The sequence below is a fragment of the Acanthopagrus latus genome, chromosome 2, assembly GCF_904848185.1.
Source record: "Acanthopagrus latus isolate v.2019 chromosome 2, fAcaLat1.1, whole genome shotgun sequence".
Classification (NCBI taxonomy): domain Eukaryota; kingdom Metazoa; phylum Chordata; class Actinopteri; order Spariformes; family Sparidae; genus Acanthopagrus; species Acanthopagrus latus.
Window position 1 is genome coordinate 3,065,359 of NC_051040.1, and position 16,305 is coordinate 3,081,663.

The 16,305-nt window shown below is 43.2% G+C and overlaps 1 protein-coding gene across 4 annotated transcripts; it reads left to right on the forward strand.

Moving 5' to 3' along the window:
* The first annotated feature begins 245 nt into the window (after positions 1–245).
* hif1al (hypoxia inducible factor 1 subunit alpha, like) lies at positions 246–13,549 on the forward strand. Of its 4 annotated transcripts, none has more exons than XM_037073002.1 (15): positions 246–387; positions 5,978–6,162; positions 6,784–6,935; positions 7,538–7,622; positions 7,980–8,095; positions 8,971–9,155; positions 9,347–9,453; positions 9,832–9,979; positions 10,071–10,246; positions 10,359–10,525; positions 10,625–10,717; positions 10,861–11,024; positions 11,640–11,751; positions 11,980–12,103; positions 12,264–13,549. In XM_037073002.1, exons 1-15 carry the CDS (start codon positions 356–358, stop codon positions 12,329–12,331), a joined length of 1,914 nt encoding a protein of 637 aa, XP_036928897.1. In that variant the 5' UTR covers positions 246–355; the 3' UTR covers positions 12,332–13,549. The 4 variants fall into 4 exon arrangements, with proteins under 4 accessions (XP_036928897.1, XP_036928905.1, XP_036928923.1 ...); XM_037073028.1 differs by lacking the exon at positions 246–387 and adding an exon at positions 5,757–5,780; XM_037073019.1 differs by lacking the exon at positions 246–387 and adding an exon at positions 5,806–5,829.
* The last annotated feature ends 2,756 nt before the right edge of the window (positions 13,550–16,305 follow it).

The following is a 16,305-nucleotide window of genomic DNA, read 5'->3' on the forward strand; positions in this document are numbered from 1 at the left end:
ACTTGACAACAGTGATTAAAACACAATGACACACCATAAAAAAACCCAAACAACAACAACAACAGGATTACTCCTGATAAAAAGGAGCGGACAAATTTAACAATTCAAATTTAAATCCACACAAGAGGGAAAACAGTTTTCTTAACAATATTAATCTAATCTGTACTTGATTAAAAGTACAGAAGTATTAATGAAGTATGTAAAATACCCTTCTACGCGTCAGCTGAAAGGAGACCTTTATTTTGAAAACGAACGGAAGCAGCGTCAGCTTGACTGGGCTGAGTGTGTGTTGACACGCTGCCAGCATAAACAACCATTAAAAGCAGAGTCGCTGCTGTGTGTCCGCAGACTGAACATGGAGAAGGAAGAGAAAGAGTCGCCCAAACGGTGAGACTGGTTTAATTCACATATACAGATAATGTGTGTGTGTTTGTGTTTTGTTTTTTTTAATCCGAGATGTCTGCTCAGTCGCGTTGATTGTTCTCGGTAACTTTCTACAACATATTGTTCGTGTTTGATTTAGATTTACGGCTCTAGCATCCGTTCTGTCTGTAAGGGTCTGATGTCTGCAGCCTGTCAGATAATCACACGGGGTTTCTTTTGTTAGCACAGTGATTCAGCAGCAGTGTTGTTATTAAAGCTGCTCAGCCTTTGTTTGTGATGGTGCTCTGCTTCATATTTCATGTCGTATGATTCATAAAGTCCCGCAGCCACAGACAGCGGGCCTACAAGGGGTTTACAAACGCTGGTCAACATGCTAACAATCGCCCCCTCCGCCATGACAGCCCGTCAGCCGTCTGTCGGTACTTCATGTCAGTTATTAGCCGTTTCCTCGCTTGAACCGGAAGTCGTCTCTGTCCGCCATCTTGCAGGCCATCTTCAATTCTCCTATTTGTGCTAGTTATAGGCCCAAAAATACCCTTTTCCCGTAAGCTAACATTGAGAAATTCGCGTCTGTAAAATGGAGGATGCAATTTTTAGCATCGTAACCCCCGATAAATGACTCGTTTCACCGTCATTCAGTCCAAGAACATTTGGAAATATTAGCCGTTGGTCAATTCGTCCTGCCGAAGTTTTACTGCGCATGCGCATTGTGGAAGAGCCCCGGCCGGAAGTCCACTGAGCAGTTTTCTTAGCAATGAACGTGGCTCTGCTTCGTAACCTGTTTCTACAGTTATAGATCCATGGTTCACCCGGGTCTGACGTTTAAATCAAAGCCGAGCCGTGGTGATAAAAACCCGGGGTCGGTTGTTGAGTTAGTCATAGTTGGTAAGTTACGCATTCCCATTATATAGATCCTAATGGGTTTAATTGGGTTTTTGACCAGTGGAAAAAAGGTATCATAGCTGGAGTGGGTCCCAAAAAAAGTACAGTATCTTTCCCCCAAAATGTAATGAAGTTAAGTAGCTTAAAGGGATATTTCAGTGTAAATTGAATCCATGGTCTAACACACCGGGACAACGAGGAAGACCCTCCCCCCAAGAGATCAAGTTTTCCGACCGCTAACTTATGTAGTTTTAGCAACCCCAGAAAAGACAGTACAATAACAATACACTGCTGTCTATCCTTCCAGCAAAAAGCCGCAAATACTGCTCAGAACAGCACCAAACTTCAGCAACAGTACAAATCGGGGAGGCCCAATGTGGCGATTACCGAATGCAGTTAGAAATGCTCAATTCCGTTCTTTTCCCTGTCAGCTCTCCATAATAACCTTTTATAAACTGGTAGGCAAGACACATATGAACTTTGATTGCATTTCCATTGAGTAATAATCATACATTTTCATGCTTGAGCTGCGGAACTCTACTGCACTCAGTAATCGACTTGCAGGGCTTCCCCACAACAAGCTAGCTGCTGCAGGAGAGTGGTGAGCTGTGTTCTCTTTTCAGTAGAAATACGGCAAAGCTAGCAGATGTTTGATGCCTCAAACTATGTGCTGGGACCTTATTTGTACTGTTGCTGAAGTTTGGTGCTGTTCTGAGCATAATTTGTGGCAATGATAGCTTTTTGATGGCGGTTTCTTGGTTGGGGTATTGTTATTGTGCTGTCTTTTCTGAGGTTGCTTAAACTACATATGCTAGCGGTTGGACAACTTGATTTCTCGAGGATGGGTCTTATTTGGTGTCACATTGTGTTAGACCATGGATTAAACTTACACCAGAATATGCCTTTAAAATCAAAACACTCAAGTACCAATACCTGAAAATTATGCCAGAGTCAGTGTACTCAGTCAGGGTTCAAATGACATCCAGAATCTCAATTTCCAGCTCACTACATGCAGAACTATTGATTATTTAGGAGCAGTGGTTCTTAAAGTCCAGTTCAGGGACCGCCAGGGGTTCAGTGTCATCCCCAGCAAAAAGGAGGGCTTGGTTTTTTCCAGTATTATTAATTTCTTAAAGCATTAATATGTAGAAATTGGCATTTTGTCCTAATTGGCGCCTCCCACAGTTTCTGAGTGCAGCACCACCGTCATAAATAAAAACCCCAGCTCTGTAATAGTTTGTCAGACATTACATAGGAGCCAACTATGAGCAAAACTCATTACGTCAAAAATCGGAATATAACAAAATATCAGCTCATAGCAAATTCAGTTCATATATATTGGTGTCACCGTGGTGTGAAAGTTGATATCAGTGAGAAATAACCAGATGTGAGGATATGTGTGTGTTTTATTGTGCGTGTAAAAGCAGCAGTGCAGTGTGTACAGTCACGTGTCGATCCAGTAAATCGTCTCTGTTTCGACACTCTTTGTTTCAGTGAACACTTTGTTCCAACCCAAACAGGCCGAGCTACTCACAGTTTATTATACATGTCAACAGGGATATGAGACAGTGTGTGTGTGTGTGTGTGTAGTCTGGTTTTCCTTCCTTCTTCTACTGTACATTTAGTTTTCCTCTCTGCTTTTATTTCCACTCACTCTTGACACACTGACACTGTCTCTCTGTGGTTGAGGACACTTGAGGACATCGTGTTCTGCACTGCTCATTATCCTCAAACGTGCAGGTCACGCACACACACACACACACTCACACACACACACACACACTTCCTGTGCAGATTGCAGTGCGTTATTTAGCTGAAGGCGTGTGTTTATCTGAATGCCTGAGTGTGTTTGCCTTCTCACAGGAATGCCTCTGCTCAAAAACTGCTGCTTACATTTAGTAACCATAGTTTGTTCTGTCTCTCTCAAACAAACACACACACACACACACACACACACACACACACACACACACACACACACACACACACACACCCCTTTGTGTTTGCTACAGAGCAGGACACACTCACGTTGGCTGATTAGAAATGGTCACAGAACAGTGTGTCCTCTGAAGCTCCTCCCAGCCTGCAGACACACAGTGTTGTGACTGAGTGACAGACCTGTAGTATTATTAGCAGCAGCAGTAGTAGTAACACTGTGAGCATGAGCAGTAGCAGAAGCTTTGTTTGCATTGCCCACCATTTCTATTTAAAAGCAACTTCTCATTAACGGTCCAAATATATTTCACATAACCAAACCTGCACAGTGAACAGGCAGCATCATGTTCGTGCTTTGAGGTGACCAACAATCAGTAATCTAAATGGTAATTTATTATTATTATTATTATTATTATTATTATTATTATTATTAAAAATTGTATTATTTATATTTGAATAATCCAACAGCCAGATACATGAAGTTTAAAGACACATATGTTTCCCCCCAAAAAGCTCCTGGCAAATTTAATCCAAAATATATACTGGTATCAAACCAAATCCCTCTGGCTTGAACGCTTGTACATATTTCTACATGTGTATCTGAAACATAGCCGATAAAGTGACTCTGACAAAAACAGGTGACGTTTTTTGTTCCTTCCAGAAATGTCTTGGCTGTAGTGACTCTGTCAGCTGTGTGTGTGTGTTTGAGTCAAAGCCATACTGTGGGAGAGTTGTAATAAATCTGTTCCCTCTGTGTTTATGTCCACAGTGAAACACTCTTTGCTGCCTCTTTGTGCTGTGAGAGATTTACTGTTTTCTCTCCTCGTCACTGAAAACATGTTTCTGTTCACAAACTTCACTAATCCCACCACAAACATCCCTGCGGCGATCTTGAGCCTCCCAGGTGGATTAACTGTTCACTCTGCAGTCTGTCTTACTGAATGGGAGGCTTCAGTTGGGGAGTGTCTCAGTGTTGGCAGGAACATTGTGTCCTCCTGTCTGACTGCTGAAGGATAGAGGGCACACAGTGGCACCGCTCAATGGTGTTTGATTACACTATTTGTTGTTTCACAGATTCATCAGGTGATAATGTTACATGATCTGATAGTAGCAGTCTCGATAATCCTTTTCATTTCTATATTGTTCCATTCATGCAGCGTTGACTTAAAGAGGCTCTGTGGATCTTCTGTGTTGGGCTGCAAGCCGGATCGTTTGTTTATGTTAGCGGGGTTTCTGCGTTAACGTTAGCATATCGCCGAGACGAGGCACACACATCTTTTTGACTGTCACAGAAAAATCTGATCATCACAAAGAATCCATTTCAACAAGCCGCCACAGGCTTGTATAGACGATGACACGAGAGACGTGAAGGTCGCATTTTTAACGTTATGTTTCGATCTGCTCCCGTATGGCCAATATAAACCTGATTAATACGCGTACACATCTTCAGGTTTAGACAAGTCAACAACTCAACTGTTTAAGAGAAGTTTGTTTGTGTTAAAATAACTGTTTAACCATGTAACTTAACTTATATCATGTACATTACTTATGTAAAATGAACCAAAAGAAATGGCGGTATTCTGGGTAGAGGTCATGTGTTTGTACTCGTCCTCACAGGCTCTCTTGCTCTTTATACTAATTCAGTGTTGGTTTTCTCACTGCTTTTCTACTTAAATTGTTTTACTTATTATTTCTGTTTTTAATTGATGCTGTCTTTTTTTTGCGACTCCCTTTGCGGCTGTGATAATGTGAATTTCCCCGTGACGGGATGAGAAAGATTCTTATCTTATCTTCACCTGACGTCCTCCTTTGCTCTCGCAACCTAACAAGAAACGTAGATATGCGTTGTTGTAATTTTTTCTGATGGGGCCTCGAGGTAATTTACATGTTGCACCAGTATAATCTTTAGTCTTGAGGTTTAACAACATTAGAATGACTCTGCATCTCCAGATAGCAGATAACTCCCCTCCCGTCCTTCCAGTCCAGTCCAGAGTCCAGTACTCTCTGGGCATGTTGTATATGTCGGTATGTGACATACTGGACAGCACCAGTTTGTCTTGTGTCATGTGCTGCGTCAGGCTGTCTGGCAGCTGCTGCTTTAAAGTCACAGCTGAGACGTCCTTGTTGATCAGACGTTCAGCTGCTGTTTTTGTTTTTTTCATCTTGTTCTGTGATGTTTATTCATTTACCTGGAGTCCAGTTTGATGTATAACTATGGAGATCTACTGGTGATTTTATGATCAGCAGCAGCTTTTTTTCCTAGATAACTTCATGTGTAACTTCACACTGTACTCAAGCTGTTCAGTCTCTGTTTCCAATCTGATGTGATGCATATAAACTCTGCTTTTGCCTCGTCAGCACGTTTATAGACTTGGGCCAAAGCAGAGCTGAAGAGAGAGAGAGAGGGAAGAAAAGACAGCGAGGGAGGAGGGAGGGAGGATCTGGACAGTTTCCCAGTAGAGGAAATAAATAACATTCTGTTCTCTTTACTTTTGGACATTTTGGACATCACCTCTGTTCCCACAAAGGGAAAAAAAAACGAACATGGAGGAATTTGTTCTGAGCTGAACTCTGAAACAGTAAGAGGTCGTTATGTTTGACTGCTGCGGTTCCTGAAGGGGAGTCGAGGTTAGAGATGTTTAGTTTCCAGAAAAAGATCCTAGACTTCGAGACTCTTAAAAGGCAATTATTTAGGGTGTTTTTGCTGTAAGTACATAATCATATATATCCCTGTTAATCCTGTCCTGTGTCCATTTTCTTCCTCCTGTCGGTCCAGTTCGGAGCAGAGGAAGCTGCGTTCTCGTGATGCGGCCAGATGTCGGCGGAGCCAGGAGACGGAGGTGTTTTATGAGCTCGCTCGCACTCTGCCGCTCCCCCGCCGAGTGTCCACCCACCTGGACAAATCTGCCATCATGAGAGTCTCCCTCAGCTTCCTGCAGATGCAGCGCCTCCTCAGACCCGGTAAGAAACCGTCTGACCTGAAGGGCCCACAGTTTTCTCACTTACTGAGGAATTATTTCGTTTTTCTTTTTGTTTTGTTAATGCAAATTTCAGATGTAGGCCTCGAAGAAAACTCATGGATTTTTTTTTTTGTTTTGTTTTTTATTCCAGATGTTTTAAAATGAGCACAGACCTGGCAGACACGTCTCTGTAGTACATAGTGAAAGTCTTACATGTCTCTTTTGTCCTTCATCTGCATCTCTCCGTCATGAGTGACAGAGTTTCTATAGTGAAATCAATCAGGCATCACAGGATGCTTAATGGGACAAACAACACCCTCAGATGTGAGAGCAAAGTAACGAACTCACCAATAATAAGGAACAAACCAGCATTTTTGCTACTCAGGCAGCAAAAATGAAAATTGCATTAGGATGTTGAAGTGTTTTTCTGCTGACAGCTAAATGATTCATTCACAAGGTTAAGAGGTTTATTTTACTCCATTGTTGATTTAAGTTATTATTCAGAAAATATGGAGTCAACATGTCCACATGTCCAGTCAGTGGCGTAGTTCAAAGGTGTCACAAGTAAACTGTCGTCCAGAAATGTCTGCTGTAAACATCACCTGCTTGTGTTTTACTTCAGGTGAGAAACAGAAAGAGGAAGAAGAGGAGGAGGAAGATCCAATGGATACTTTCTACCCTGAGGCTCTGGCCGGCTTCGTCATGGTGATGACAGAGGAGGGAGACATGATCTACCTGACGGAAAACGTCAGCAAACACATCGGCATCACACAGGTACATCAGAGTTTTAAGAAGCAGAGAAGAAGAATCAGTTTAACCCCTCTGGTGAAAGTCAGGATCAGCAGTTCTGCTGTGGCAGGCCCATCATTAGGTGCTTGCTGTTTTTTCCTTTTAGCTGAATGTCAAAATCCCTCTGAGTTAATTGGAGTAGACTCAGATCACCTGTTGTGCAGCTGTGGAGAACAACTTCTTATTAACGAGTGAGAGAGATTTGATTTCATTTAAGTTGGGAAACTTTTAGGGGGAGGTTAAGTAAAGAAGTATAGTCAGTTTCATCATCGTAGAGGCATTCAAAGAGATGTTTCTGTTTCTTTTAATAGCACCACAGTTTTTACTGTAAGCCTCTGGGACCGTACGTGACCGTCCTGAGAAACTCGAGCAGAGAGAGAAGCCGTCCCTTAAATCTATTCTGAGCTCTGTTTGAGATCAAGTTTATCACTGAAGTACATGGTTACAATAACTGCATGCTGAACCGCAGGCTGAAATGTGCTGCCCTGCTGTGATTTCCTAACTCCCAGCCACTGACCAGCTCTACAATACAAATAGAATGATTCAGTTCTGAAAAATGACTTTAGGTTTGTCTTTGTTTCCGACAGTTGGAGCTGCTGGGTCACAGTATTTATGACTTTGTTCATCCCTGTGATCAGGAGGAGCTCAGAGACCTGCTGTCCCCACGTCCAGGTCAGACTCTGTTTATTATTACAATATAAACCAAACATGAAGCCCAGACCTGTGTTAATGTTCACCACACACACACACACACACACACACACACACACACACACACACACACACACACACACACACACACACACCACGTGTTTGGCCAAGAAAGAAATCTAAACACAACATCTTCTTTTTATGAACAAAAAATTATTATTTCTCTGATTCTGAGCACAAATTTGTTGAAATCCGCATTGTGAAGTTTAACGAGTTACAAGCTGGACCTGTTTTTGTGCTTTTGATCAGTATATGAATACATGTCAGGGTGAAACATTTCCATGAGCTCAATGTGTAACTTTGTCTGGTTTCTTTCAGGTCTGAGTAAGAAACTGCAGACAGAGCAGCCGAGCGAGAGGAACTTCTTCCTGCGAATGAAGAGCACTCTGACCAGCAGGGGGCGCACTGTCAACATCAAGTCTGCTGCCTGGAAGGTACAGATCAACAGAGACCGCTGTATAAAGAGTGGCGTTGTCACCATACTGGCAGTTCTAACTACGGAAAATATATTTCATACTGTTTTTGATGCCACAGCGAAGAACTGACACAGAGTTGAGAGTTTACTGAACCCTCTGATTTAATCCCTCAGTGATGTTGAAACGGGAGCTCACCAGTTTCTTTAAAAGTGTTTCAAGATAAACAGTCTGAAAAGGAAAAACTTAATAGGCGGATGCATTATTTGTTAGAACAGATTTTGGACCTGCTGAGCCTGGAAGAAAATTAAATGTGTGAAATCCTCAATGTTGAGTCAAAGAGAACACGCTGTGAACGGTGTTTCACCCTGAAGTCTGATCTGCCAGTGTTTATGACCACACACACACACACACACACACACACACACACACACACACACACACACACACACACACACACAGAGCAGCTCCACCACGGACTGAAGTCCAGCCTGAGTGATGAGTCTGGCAGTCGTCCCGGGTCTCTTCAGTGTACTTGGGTCACACACTTATTACAGTACATGAACACTTCTGCACATACTGCAGAGCAACAGATGTCCACTTTGTGTTTCCTAACGTCTGTAGTAATAACCGACAGGAACATTTTCTCTGTGATGATCCAAAGTTCTGGAAGGATCCACCTCCTGCAGAGAGATTTGTTGGCAGCAGAACTGTTCAGACTCAAGTATCATCAAGTAATTAAAGAAGACTTGACCTAGTTGGCGATCAGAGCCACTATTTGACGCACGCAGAAACCTGAAACTTTGGACTACGAAGACTCGGATCAGATATTTCCTGTGTGCATTTTGCTGGAAATGACAGTATGAAAACTTAAAATCCCTCCTCTGTTCCTCCAGGTTCTCCACTGTACTGGTCACATGCGTCCGTTTGGCGGCAGCTCTTCGTCGCCTCCTGCTGCCAGAGTGACGACTCTGCTGTGCGAGCCCATCCCTCACCCGTCCAGCGTGGAGTTCCCTCTGGACAGCTTCACCTTCCTCACCCGCCACAGCATGGACCTGCGCTTCACACACTGCAAGGGCAGGTACGACGACTCATCACCTGCTGCAGGGCTGTAACTGACCCTGACCTTTGGCCTCTCTGTGGATGGGAGGCAGGAGGAAACAGGGGGCTTGGTCTCTTTGGTAGGCAAAAAGAAACAGAACATAAGAAGGGATGGAGATGTGTGGTTTACATTTTAATTCTTCTGTTTTTCTTCCATCTGTCTGTTTCCAGGGTGACAGAGTTGGTTGGATACAAACCTGAGGATCTGATTGGCCGCTCGGCCTACGAGTTTCATCACGCGCTCGACTCTGATCACGTCAACAAGAGCCTGCACACACGTGAGTGTTTGGTAACAAGAAGAACGACGTATCAGTACCTCAGTGATTCATGAACAGTTCTTTTCTTTTCTTACCTAAACCTGAAGCGACCCGTCCATAAATACACTACGTGAACAGTATTTATATACATGTGGAACGACTTTAAAATCACTGAGGTTCTAAATTGTGTCTTCACATTTAAAGGATGAGAAAAAAGTATTTAGATTTTTCATCGTCTGTTAGTCTGTTTTTATTTCTTCTGTCTGAAAGACTGTAGATGTTTCCGTCACATTGTGGCGTGCTGAAAATCTTGATTAGCAGTTGAACATCAGGGTTTTGGTGTTGCACATGTAAGTCTGTAAGCAAACCAGATGGTTTTCTGTCCCCGTCTGTCTGTAGTGCTGTCCAAAGGTCAGGTGAACACCAGACACTACCGCTTCCTGACGAACAGCGGCGGCTTCGTCTGGGCCGAGACGCAGGCGACCATCCTGTACAGCAGCAAGACGTCGCAGCCCGAGGCCGTCGTCTGCCTCAACTTCATACTCAGGTACTTTAAAACAGCCAGGTCGAATCACATGACTCGTGAAGATGTGGTAGATAAAAAAAAAAAAAATCATCATCGTCTTCTTCTGCTGCAGTGCTGTGGAGCAGCCGGACGTAGTTTTCTCCGTGGAGCAGATCCGCAGTGGTCAGGCTGAACTCTGCTCACCAGAGAAGTCTGAGGTTTGTGATCCTGAACGTGAGAGTCTCTCCAGCTCCAGTCAGACTGAGGACGCAGCTTCAAATCGCAGCAGCGCTGACGTGCCACTGAAAGGTGAGACAGACCAAAGATGTTAAATCCCTTTACAGAAACTTTCTTCATCGCCTGTATAAATAAATACGTGTTGGTTTGATTTCTGAACTCTTTCTGTGTTTCTGTCTGTCAGACTTCGTTGAGCTCTCGTTCCTCAGTGAGTCAGCAGAGAAGAACCCTCAGGACTTCTGCACTCCGCAGCTGCGACAGCTCCTCACACCCATCTTCGACCCCATCACTCCACCTCCATCATCATCTTCATCTTCATCATCACCAGCCTCCTCAGCTGATCTTGAGCCGGTAAATAAGAGCCTTACATTTTTAAAAACATTTTTAAAAAGTATAATAATGTTTTTCAGATTTGACAGTTTTACTCCATCTTTACTTTCCCTCCCTCAGAGCTCCTGTGAGGACGAGGTGGTGATGGACACGAGCGAGGTGGAGAAGTTCTTTGCTGTCTGGACAGAAGACAGTCAGAAGAAGGGACGGGAGGTAAGAGCAGCACGAGAACAGTAATTATAATCCACTGCTCAAAATTACTGGGAGATGCTCACGATACATCCACCCATATCACTGAGCAGTGTAACACCACATGCTTTTCTCTCTGCTTTAACTTCCTGTCCGTCTTCTCTCAGGAAACCGAGTCGATGGATCTGGAGTTGTTGGCTCCTTACATCTCGATGGACGATGACTTCCAGCTGACATTCCTCAGCAGTTTGCCGGAGGAAGGCGAGAAATGGTCGTCCCCTCTGTCTGAACCCTCGTCTGCGACCCCGGCTGTCAAAGAGAGGAGAAAACGGTACGATAGGCCAGGTCCTTCACTCAGGAGGATCAGTTTAATGAGTCACGTTAATTTAGAGTTCACGATTACGACATTGATTTTGAGAAATGCTACCATTTAAGCATTTCACTCCAAAATGAAAATATAAAACATTAGCTAAACTTTTAGAACTATTTTAAATAGTTATTTCTCACATAAATTCACAGTTTTTAATGTAAAGTATTTTAGTTTAGAGTAATTAATGTGAAGTTATTTACACACCAACAGACAGTGTTGTGGCTGTAAACTCTGCTCAGCTTGCATCTAGTTTTTTTTCCTGAGGGTGGCGCCAGAGGAGCGGTCATGTCACATACGGACACTTTGAGATTGTAGGTCGGGTCGGCCACCAACCCAAAGTGTCAGTGTTTGACAAGCTGTGAATTCTAGTGCAGAAAAAGAGTGTTAAATAAAAACAATAGAACAAAATAGAGAGGGAGATAGCTGGGAGGTTTTCAGTAGTGATGAAGTGTGCAAAGAGCAAAATGTACACAAGAATATCACTTCATCAACAACCAACAACCTGAAACATGTAAAAGTTTCTCATGCCAGTCTAAACGTTCTGTTCCTTTATCTCTCTGTGTCCGTCATGTGCAGGACTCATCACCCAGATGATGAGCTGTCGTCCGAGCTGATGGTTCAGGACAAGAGACAGAAACAAGAAGCTTCCTCGATAGAAGAGGAACTTCTCCTCAGCCACAGATTACTGGTGAGAGGAGGAGGAGAGGAGGAGAAATCTGTTTATCCAGCACATTTTTAAAAAAAAACACTGTAGTGAAAGAAATGAACCAAAGACAGATCATCAGTCTGCCTCCAGAACATTCCACTGATTCAGCATGTCCCGTATTCTCAACTGAAACCATAAAGAAAGGTGACAAGACGACACGTGACTTGATTATTCTGAACGTTTTTTGTTTTTTTCCGACTCCACCTTCAGGGCTGCCTGGACGAAACCGACCAATCAGATTTGTTCCTTGGTCCTGGACCTGCAGGGCCGAGCAGACTGCTCACAGACAAAGACCCTCTTTTAGGAGGCGTTCAGGGACTCTGTGACACTGCAGGTAAGATGAACACACAGTCAGAGTTGACATTAAAACCATTAACAGTTGGTGGTAAATCGTTGTGATCAGCTCAGTGATGCTCTCCGGGTTTCTGGTGACATGTCGCCCCCTGCTGGTCGTACTGTCCTTCAGTCTCACGGAGCTCGTTTCTGTCTTGCAGCGCTGATGAGGGACATTTTCACTCACCGCCCACCGGAACTGTCGCCGCCTCTCTCGCCTATGACCTGAACGGAGCCCTCACAGGAAGAAAGAAGAAAAGGAAAGACAATGCATCACACCACAAGCATGTATGCACACGAATATAAACTCACTAATGCTGCGTAACCGTGACGTGAGGTCGGACGTGACCTCGCCGCCTGTAGCTGAACCAGGACGCTCCCTCATGTCAGGATGTTGTGTGACATGTTGGATCGAGGAGCTGTTCGTTCTCCTCGTCACCCGTTTTCCTTCTACATTTTACATTTCAGCATTAATTCATGTGAGAAACAATCAGTCTGTTTCTCAAGCTGTGAAAGATACAAATCCTACATCAGTGAGACAAATCTGGAAACGTATTTCTCTGAGCAGCTTTCATCAACTTTTAATCCGTTTCTAGTGAAATATCAGTGGCATCATCTGATTCAGTGACATATCTTTAATTCTTTTTATACGCTTCTGTCAGACCTTTTTAAAATGATCTGAAAGACGTTTTCTGAAATGTTGTAACTGTGTTGAACTGTTCCTGTGGTGCCTGGTGGGTTTCTGATTAACTTGCTGAATTCATTAGACGATGAGACAAACAGTAGAGTTGACTTGTGTACTTATCAGAAATGTAATTAAATGCTAGTGTTCATTACATTTATGAGTGTAAGAATGTGCCTCAGCTCGTGAGTAGAAGTTGACTTGTATTATTCAGTCGCCATGTTTGAAATGTTGTGATGCTACTAAACTGAGATGTGGAGGATCGTTTCATTTCTACATTTAAACCATAAAACTGACTGAATTTATTGTTTATTTCAAGCATGTTTACTCTTCTAAAGTTCTCTGCAGGGCTGCGACTAATGATTATTTTCACTGTCGATTATTTTCTCGATCGGTTTATTAGTTGTTTGGTCTGGAAAATAAAATAAAATCAAATAAAAATCAGTGTTTTTCCCAAATGTCTTGTTAGTAAAAACTGTATGTCAGGAGAAAAGAAACCAGAAATATTCACACTGAGGAAGTTGGAATCAAGAAACTTGACCTTTTTAAAAAGGAAAAAGAAATGAATCAATCATGAACATGAATTAATCGATCATCAACAGTTGACAGCTAATCAATCGTTGCAGCTCTTGTGCCTTTTCTGTTACCTACATTCAGAATCTGCTCTTAGACTCCCAGGTCATTTTAGATTAGAGAGAAAAATGTAATTTTTAAATGTTCATCTTGTTTGTATTCTTAAATAAATAAAAAAAAGTTGAAACAAAATCAGAGTTGTGTGTGTGTGTGTGTGTGTGTGTGTGTGTGTGTGTGTGTGTGAGAGTGTGAGAGAAACATTTGGACAAAATCATTGTGCTGAGTTAATCGTTCTGTTTATATTTTCAGCTCTCAGCGTGTTTATCGTGTCTTCATCTTCATCGTCCGACCACAGCTGACTGCCTTCAGTAAACAGAACCACCTCTTCTCCTTTTCATTTCCTAACAGAACCTCAAACCAACTTCTCATTTTGGTCAAACTCCTAAAAACACACCCAGCATTTACGGATCATCGTCCTGAACAGCCACTTTTAATGAAACACGACCCCGTCTGAGTAACTCCGTTTGCACAACCTCACTGTGGAGTCACTCGCAGGTCACCTGAGGGAAAATCACTGAACGTCTCTGTGACAAATCCAGCGCGAGGACTCGAGGACTCGAGGAGGGGAATCCTCCAGCCCCTCCCTCTGCAACACGACCCACAACGAAAGAGTGAGACATTTTGTTCTGAGGGTTTCAAAGCGTCACGCCGTGTTTCCTCTCTTCTTAGGATTTTGTAATTCAGTCACTTCTTGTGCTCAGCGTTTCCTGTCTGTGATGTGATGTCCTGAAACTCCGGGGCAGTGGAGTCAGGTGCTGACATAACGCTGGCTGATCAGTGACTCAGGAGCTGCTCAGAGTTTCTCAACTGGAAATGACTGAAAAATGACCCTGAGCTCCTACGAACATGAACATCTGAATAAAACCATATCAGCATGTCTACAATACATCTTATATCACATCATGTGTACGTGAACTGACTGTCATGGCAGAACGAGGAGGCCGCGAGAGTGAAACCACTGGATATTTCTAAGATCCTAAGTCAGGATGCCACAAAAACAGATCATTCTGAGGAGACATCAGGATATTTTAGGCTTAACTCCGTGAAGAGGTGGGCGCACCAGATTTAGCTAAAAGCTGCACTTTAGTCCATTTCTACTGGATAATAGGTTGGGTGTAACTGGCTACCAAACTGGGAGAAAGTGGGATAAAAATCTACTACAAATGTATGAAAAAGGAAATCTTAGAAATGTGGGAACATAGGCATCCTGCCCAGTTTTTTTAGTCGTGTTTCTGGCAACACAACGAGCCAAAAGATGGCTGAACGGATGCCGAGTGACGTCATTGCTCGAGGCGGCATTTCAACATTTGTGTTCAACACGGCTGGAAATTTTCCACCCGTGTCTGTGGCCACAAGTTCTGGTATTTGTGACGAGCTGCTGGGACAGTTTGCAGCTGAACATTTCAAGCCGTTTGTGCCAACAGAACCAGGCAGGACCACAGAACAACGCGGCATTTCAAACATTTCAAACATGAAACCATTAGATATCTTTAAAAAGGAGACGTCAGGACATTCCCCCGTCACATCACTGCAGATTACACATGACAGCTCTGATCAAGACTCTGTAAACTCACTGCTCACATGTTCAGTGTCTCTCAGCTGAAACTACGCAGGCTTTCACAGAATCACCTCTCCAGGTACAAAGTCCGGGGCTAACTGGTTAGCACGCTAACATCAGTAGACGTCTTTGACCTTTGACATTCTGTTAATGTCGGTCCATCATCTGATGTTGGAAACTCAGAACTAAAAGTGAAGTTGGAGTACAAAAGCAGGTGATGAACGTGCTGCAGCACAGTGTTTCAGTACATGTGCTGTTGGGGTGTTTTCCTGCAGTAGTATTTGCACACAGCGGTTTGTCTTTATCAATGACTCTTCATCGTCCACACGTCCGAGCACAGCGGAGTGTTTACAGTAAGCAGCTCCTCCTCTTCTGCTTTTTATTTCCTCACAACAGAACCTCAAACCAGCTTCTCATTTCGGTCAAACTGGAAACAGGATTCAGAATAAAGGGGTGTGTCACAGAGTTTTAACCCTTAATAACCTCCGTCACACGATCATGTCACCACCACCGCAGCGCAGGAAACAGCTGTGTTAACCAACGTTTAGTCATATTTCTAAAACAAATGATTCACATCGTCGTCCTGTGAGTTTTCATTTGAGTCACCGTCTTGTTTTCCATGGAAAATCCTCGAACTCACGGGAAGCGAGCGGCTTATTTGGAGTGATAACGAGACGGCAGGAAGAAAATGTGAGGCCTCATTTTTAAAATCATCGTTGGAGAAAAACTGTCGTGTGCTGAAACAATAAAGCTCCTCAGTTTCATTTCAGCTGCCGTCTTCCTTCATCGAGGGAAGGTGAACGGAGCTGACGCATTTCACAAATTGAGAAACTCTCGGTGTTTCTTCAGAACTTCTTCTCAAAGCAGATCAGGAAATCATCAGGTGGGAAAACTGGTTTATCAGCCGGATCTGAAGAAGAATGAAACGTGTTTTAAAGACATGCTGGATTATCAGACTCAATCTAGATTCCTGCAGTTTTTGAGCTGAGAAAACAGATAAATGTTTCATTCATGATGATTAACTTCACAGTATTCATGCAGCATCTCCTCACCTTCATGTTGATGAGAGTCAGGTGAAGTTTGTCGTCTGCAAAACATTTCTGGAGCTTCACAGCAAAAACAGTGTTGCAGTTTTCTGCTAAACAACTGAACACACAGTTTATCCAGAATAATCCAACTTCCCAGAAGCCCCGAGCTCCCACATGAACTAGAACTAAAAAAAGATCTTTAAATCATTTTTCATGCTGAACTCTCAACTCATCTTCCTCCTGCTGCCACGCTGACAAACTCAGGTGACGCAGGTGAACTTCAATCAAGACACAAACGAGAA

Bases quoted from the DNA above. Each gene is read 5' to 3' on its own strand.
- hif1al (XM_037073002.1), top strand. From the start codon at position 356: ATGGAGAAGGAAGAGAAAGAGTCGCCCAAACG. The intron at 6,163-6,783 runs GTAAGAAACCGT...GTTTTACTTCAG, and splicing joins GCAGCGCCTCCTCAGACCCG to GTGAGAAACAGAAAGAGGAA. The intron at 11,752-11,979 runs GTGAGAGGAGGA...CTCCACCTTCAG, and splicing joins TCCTCAGCCACAGATTACTG to GGCTGCCTGGACGAAACCGA.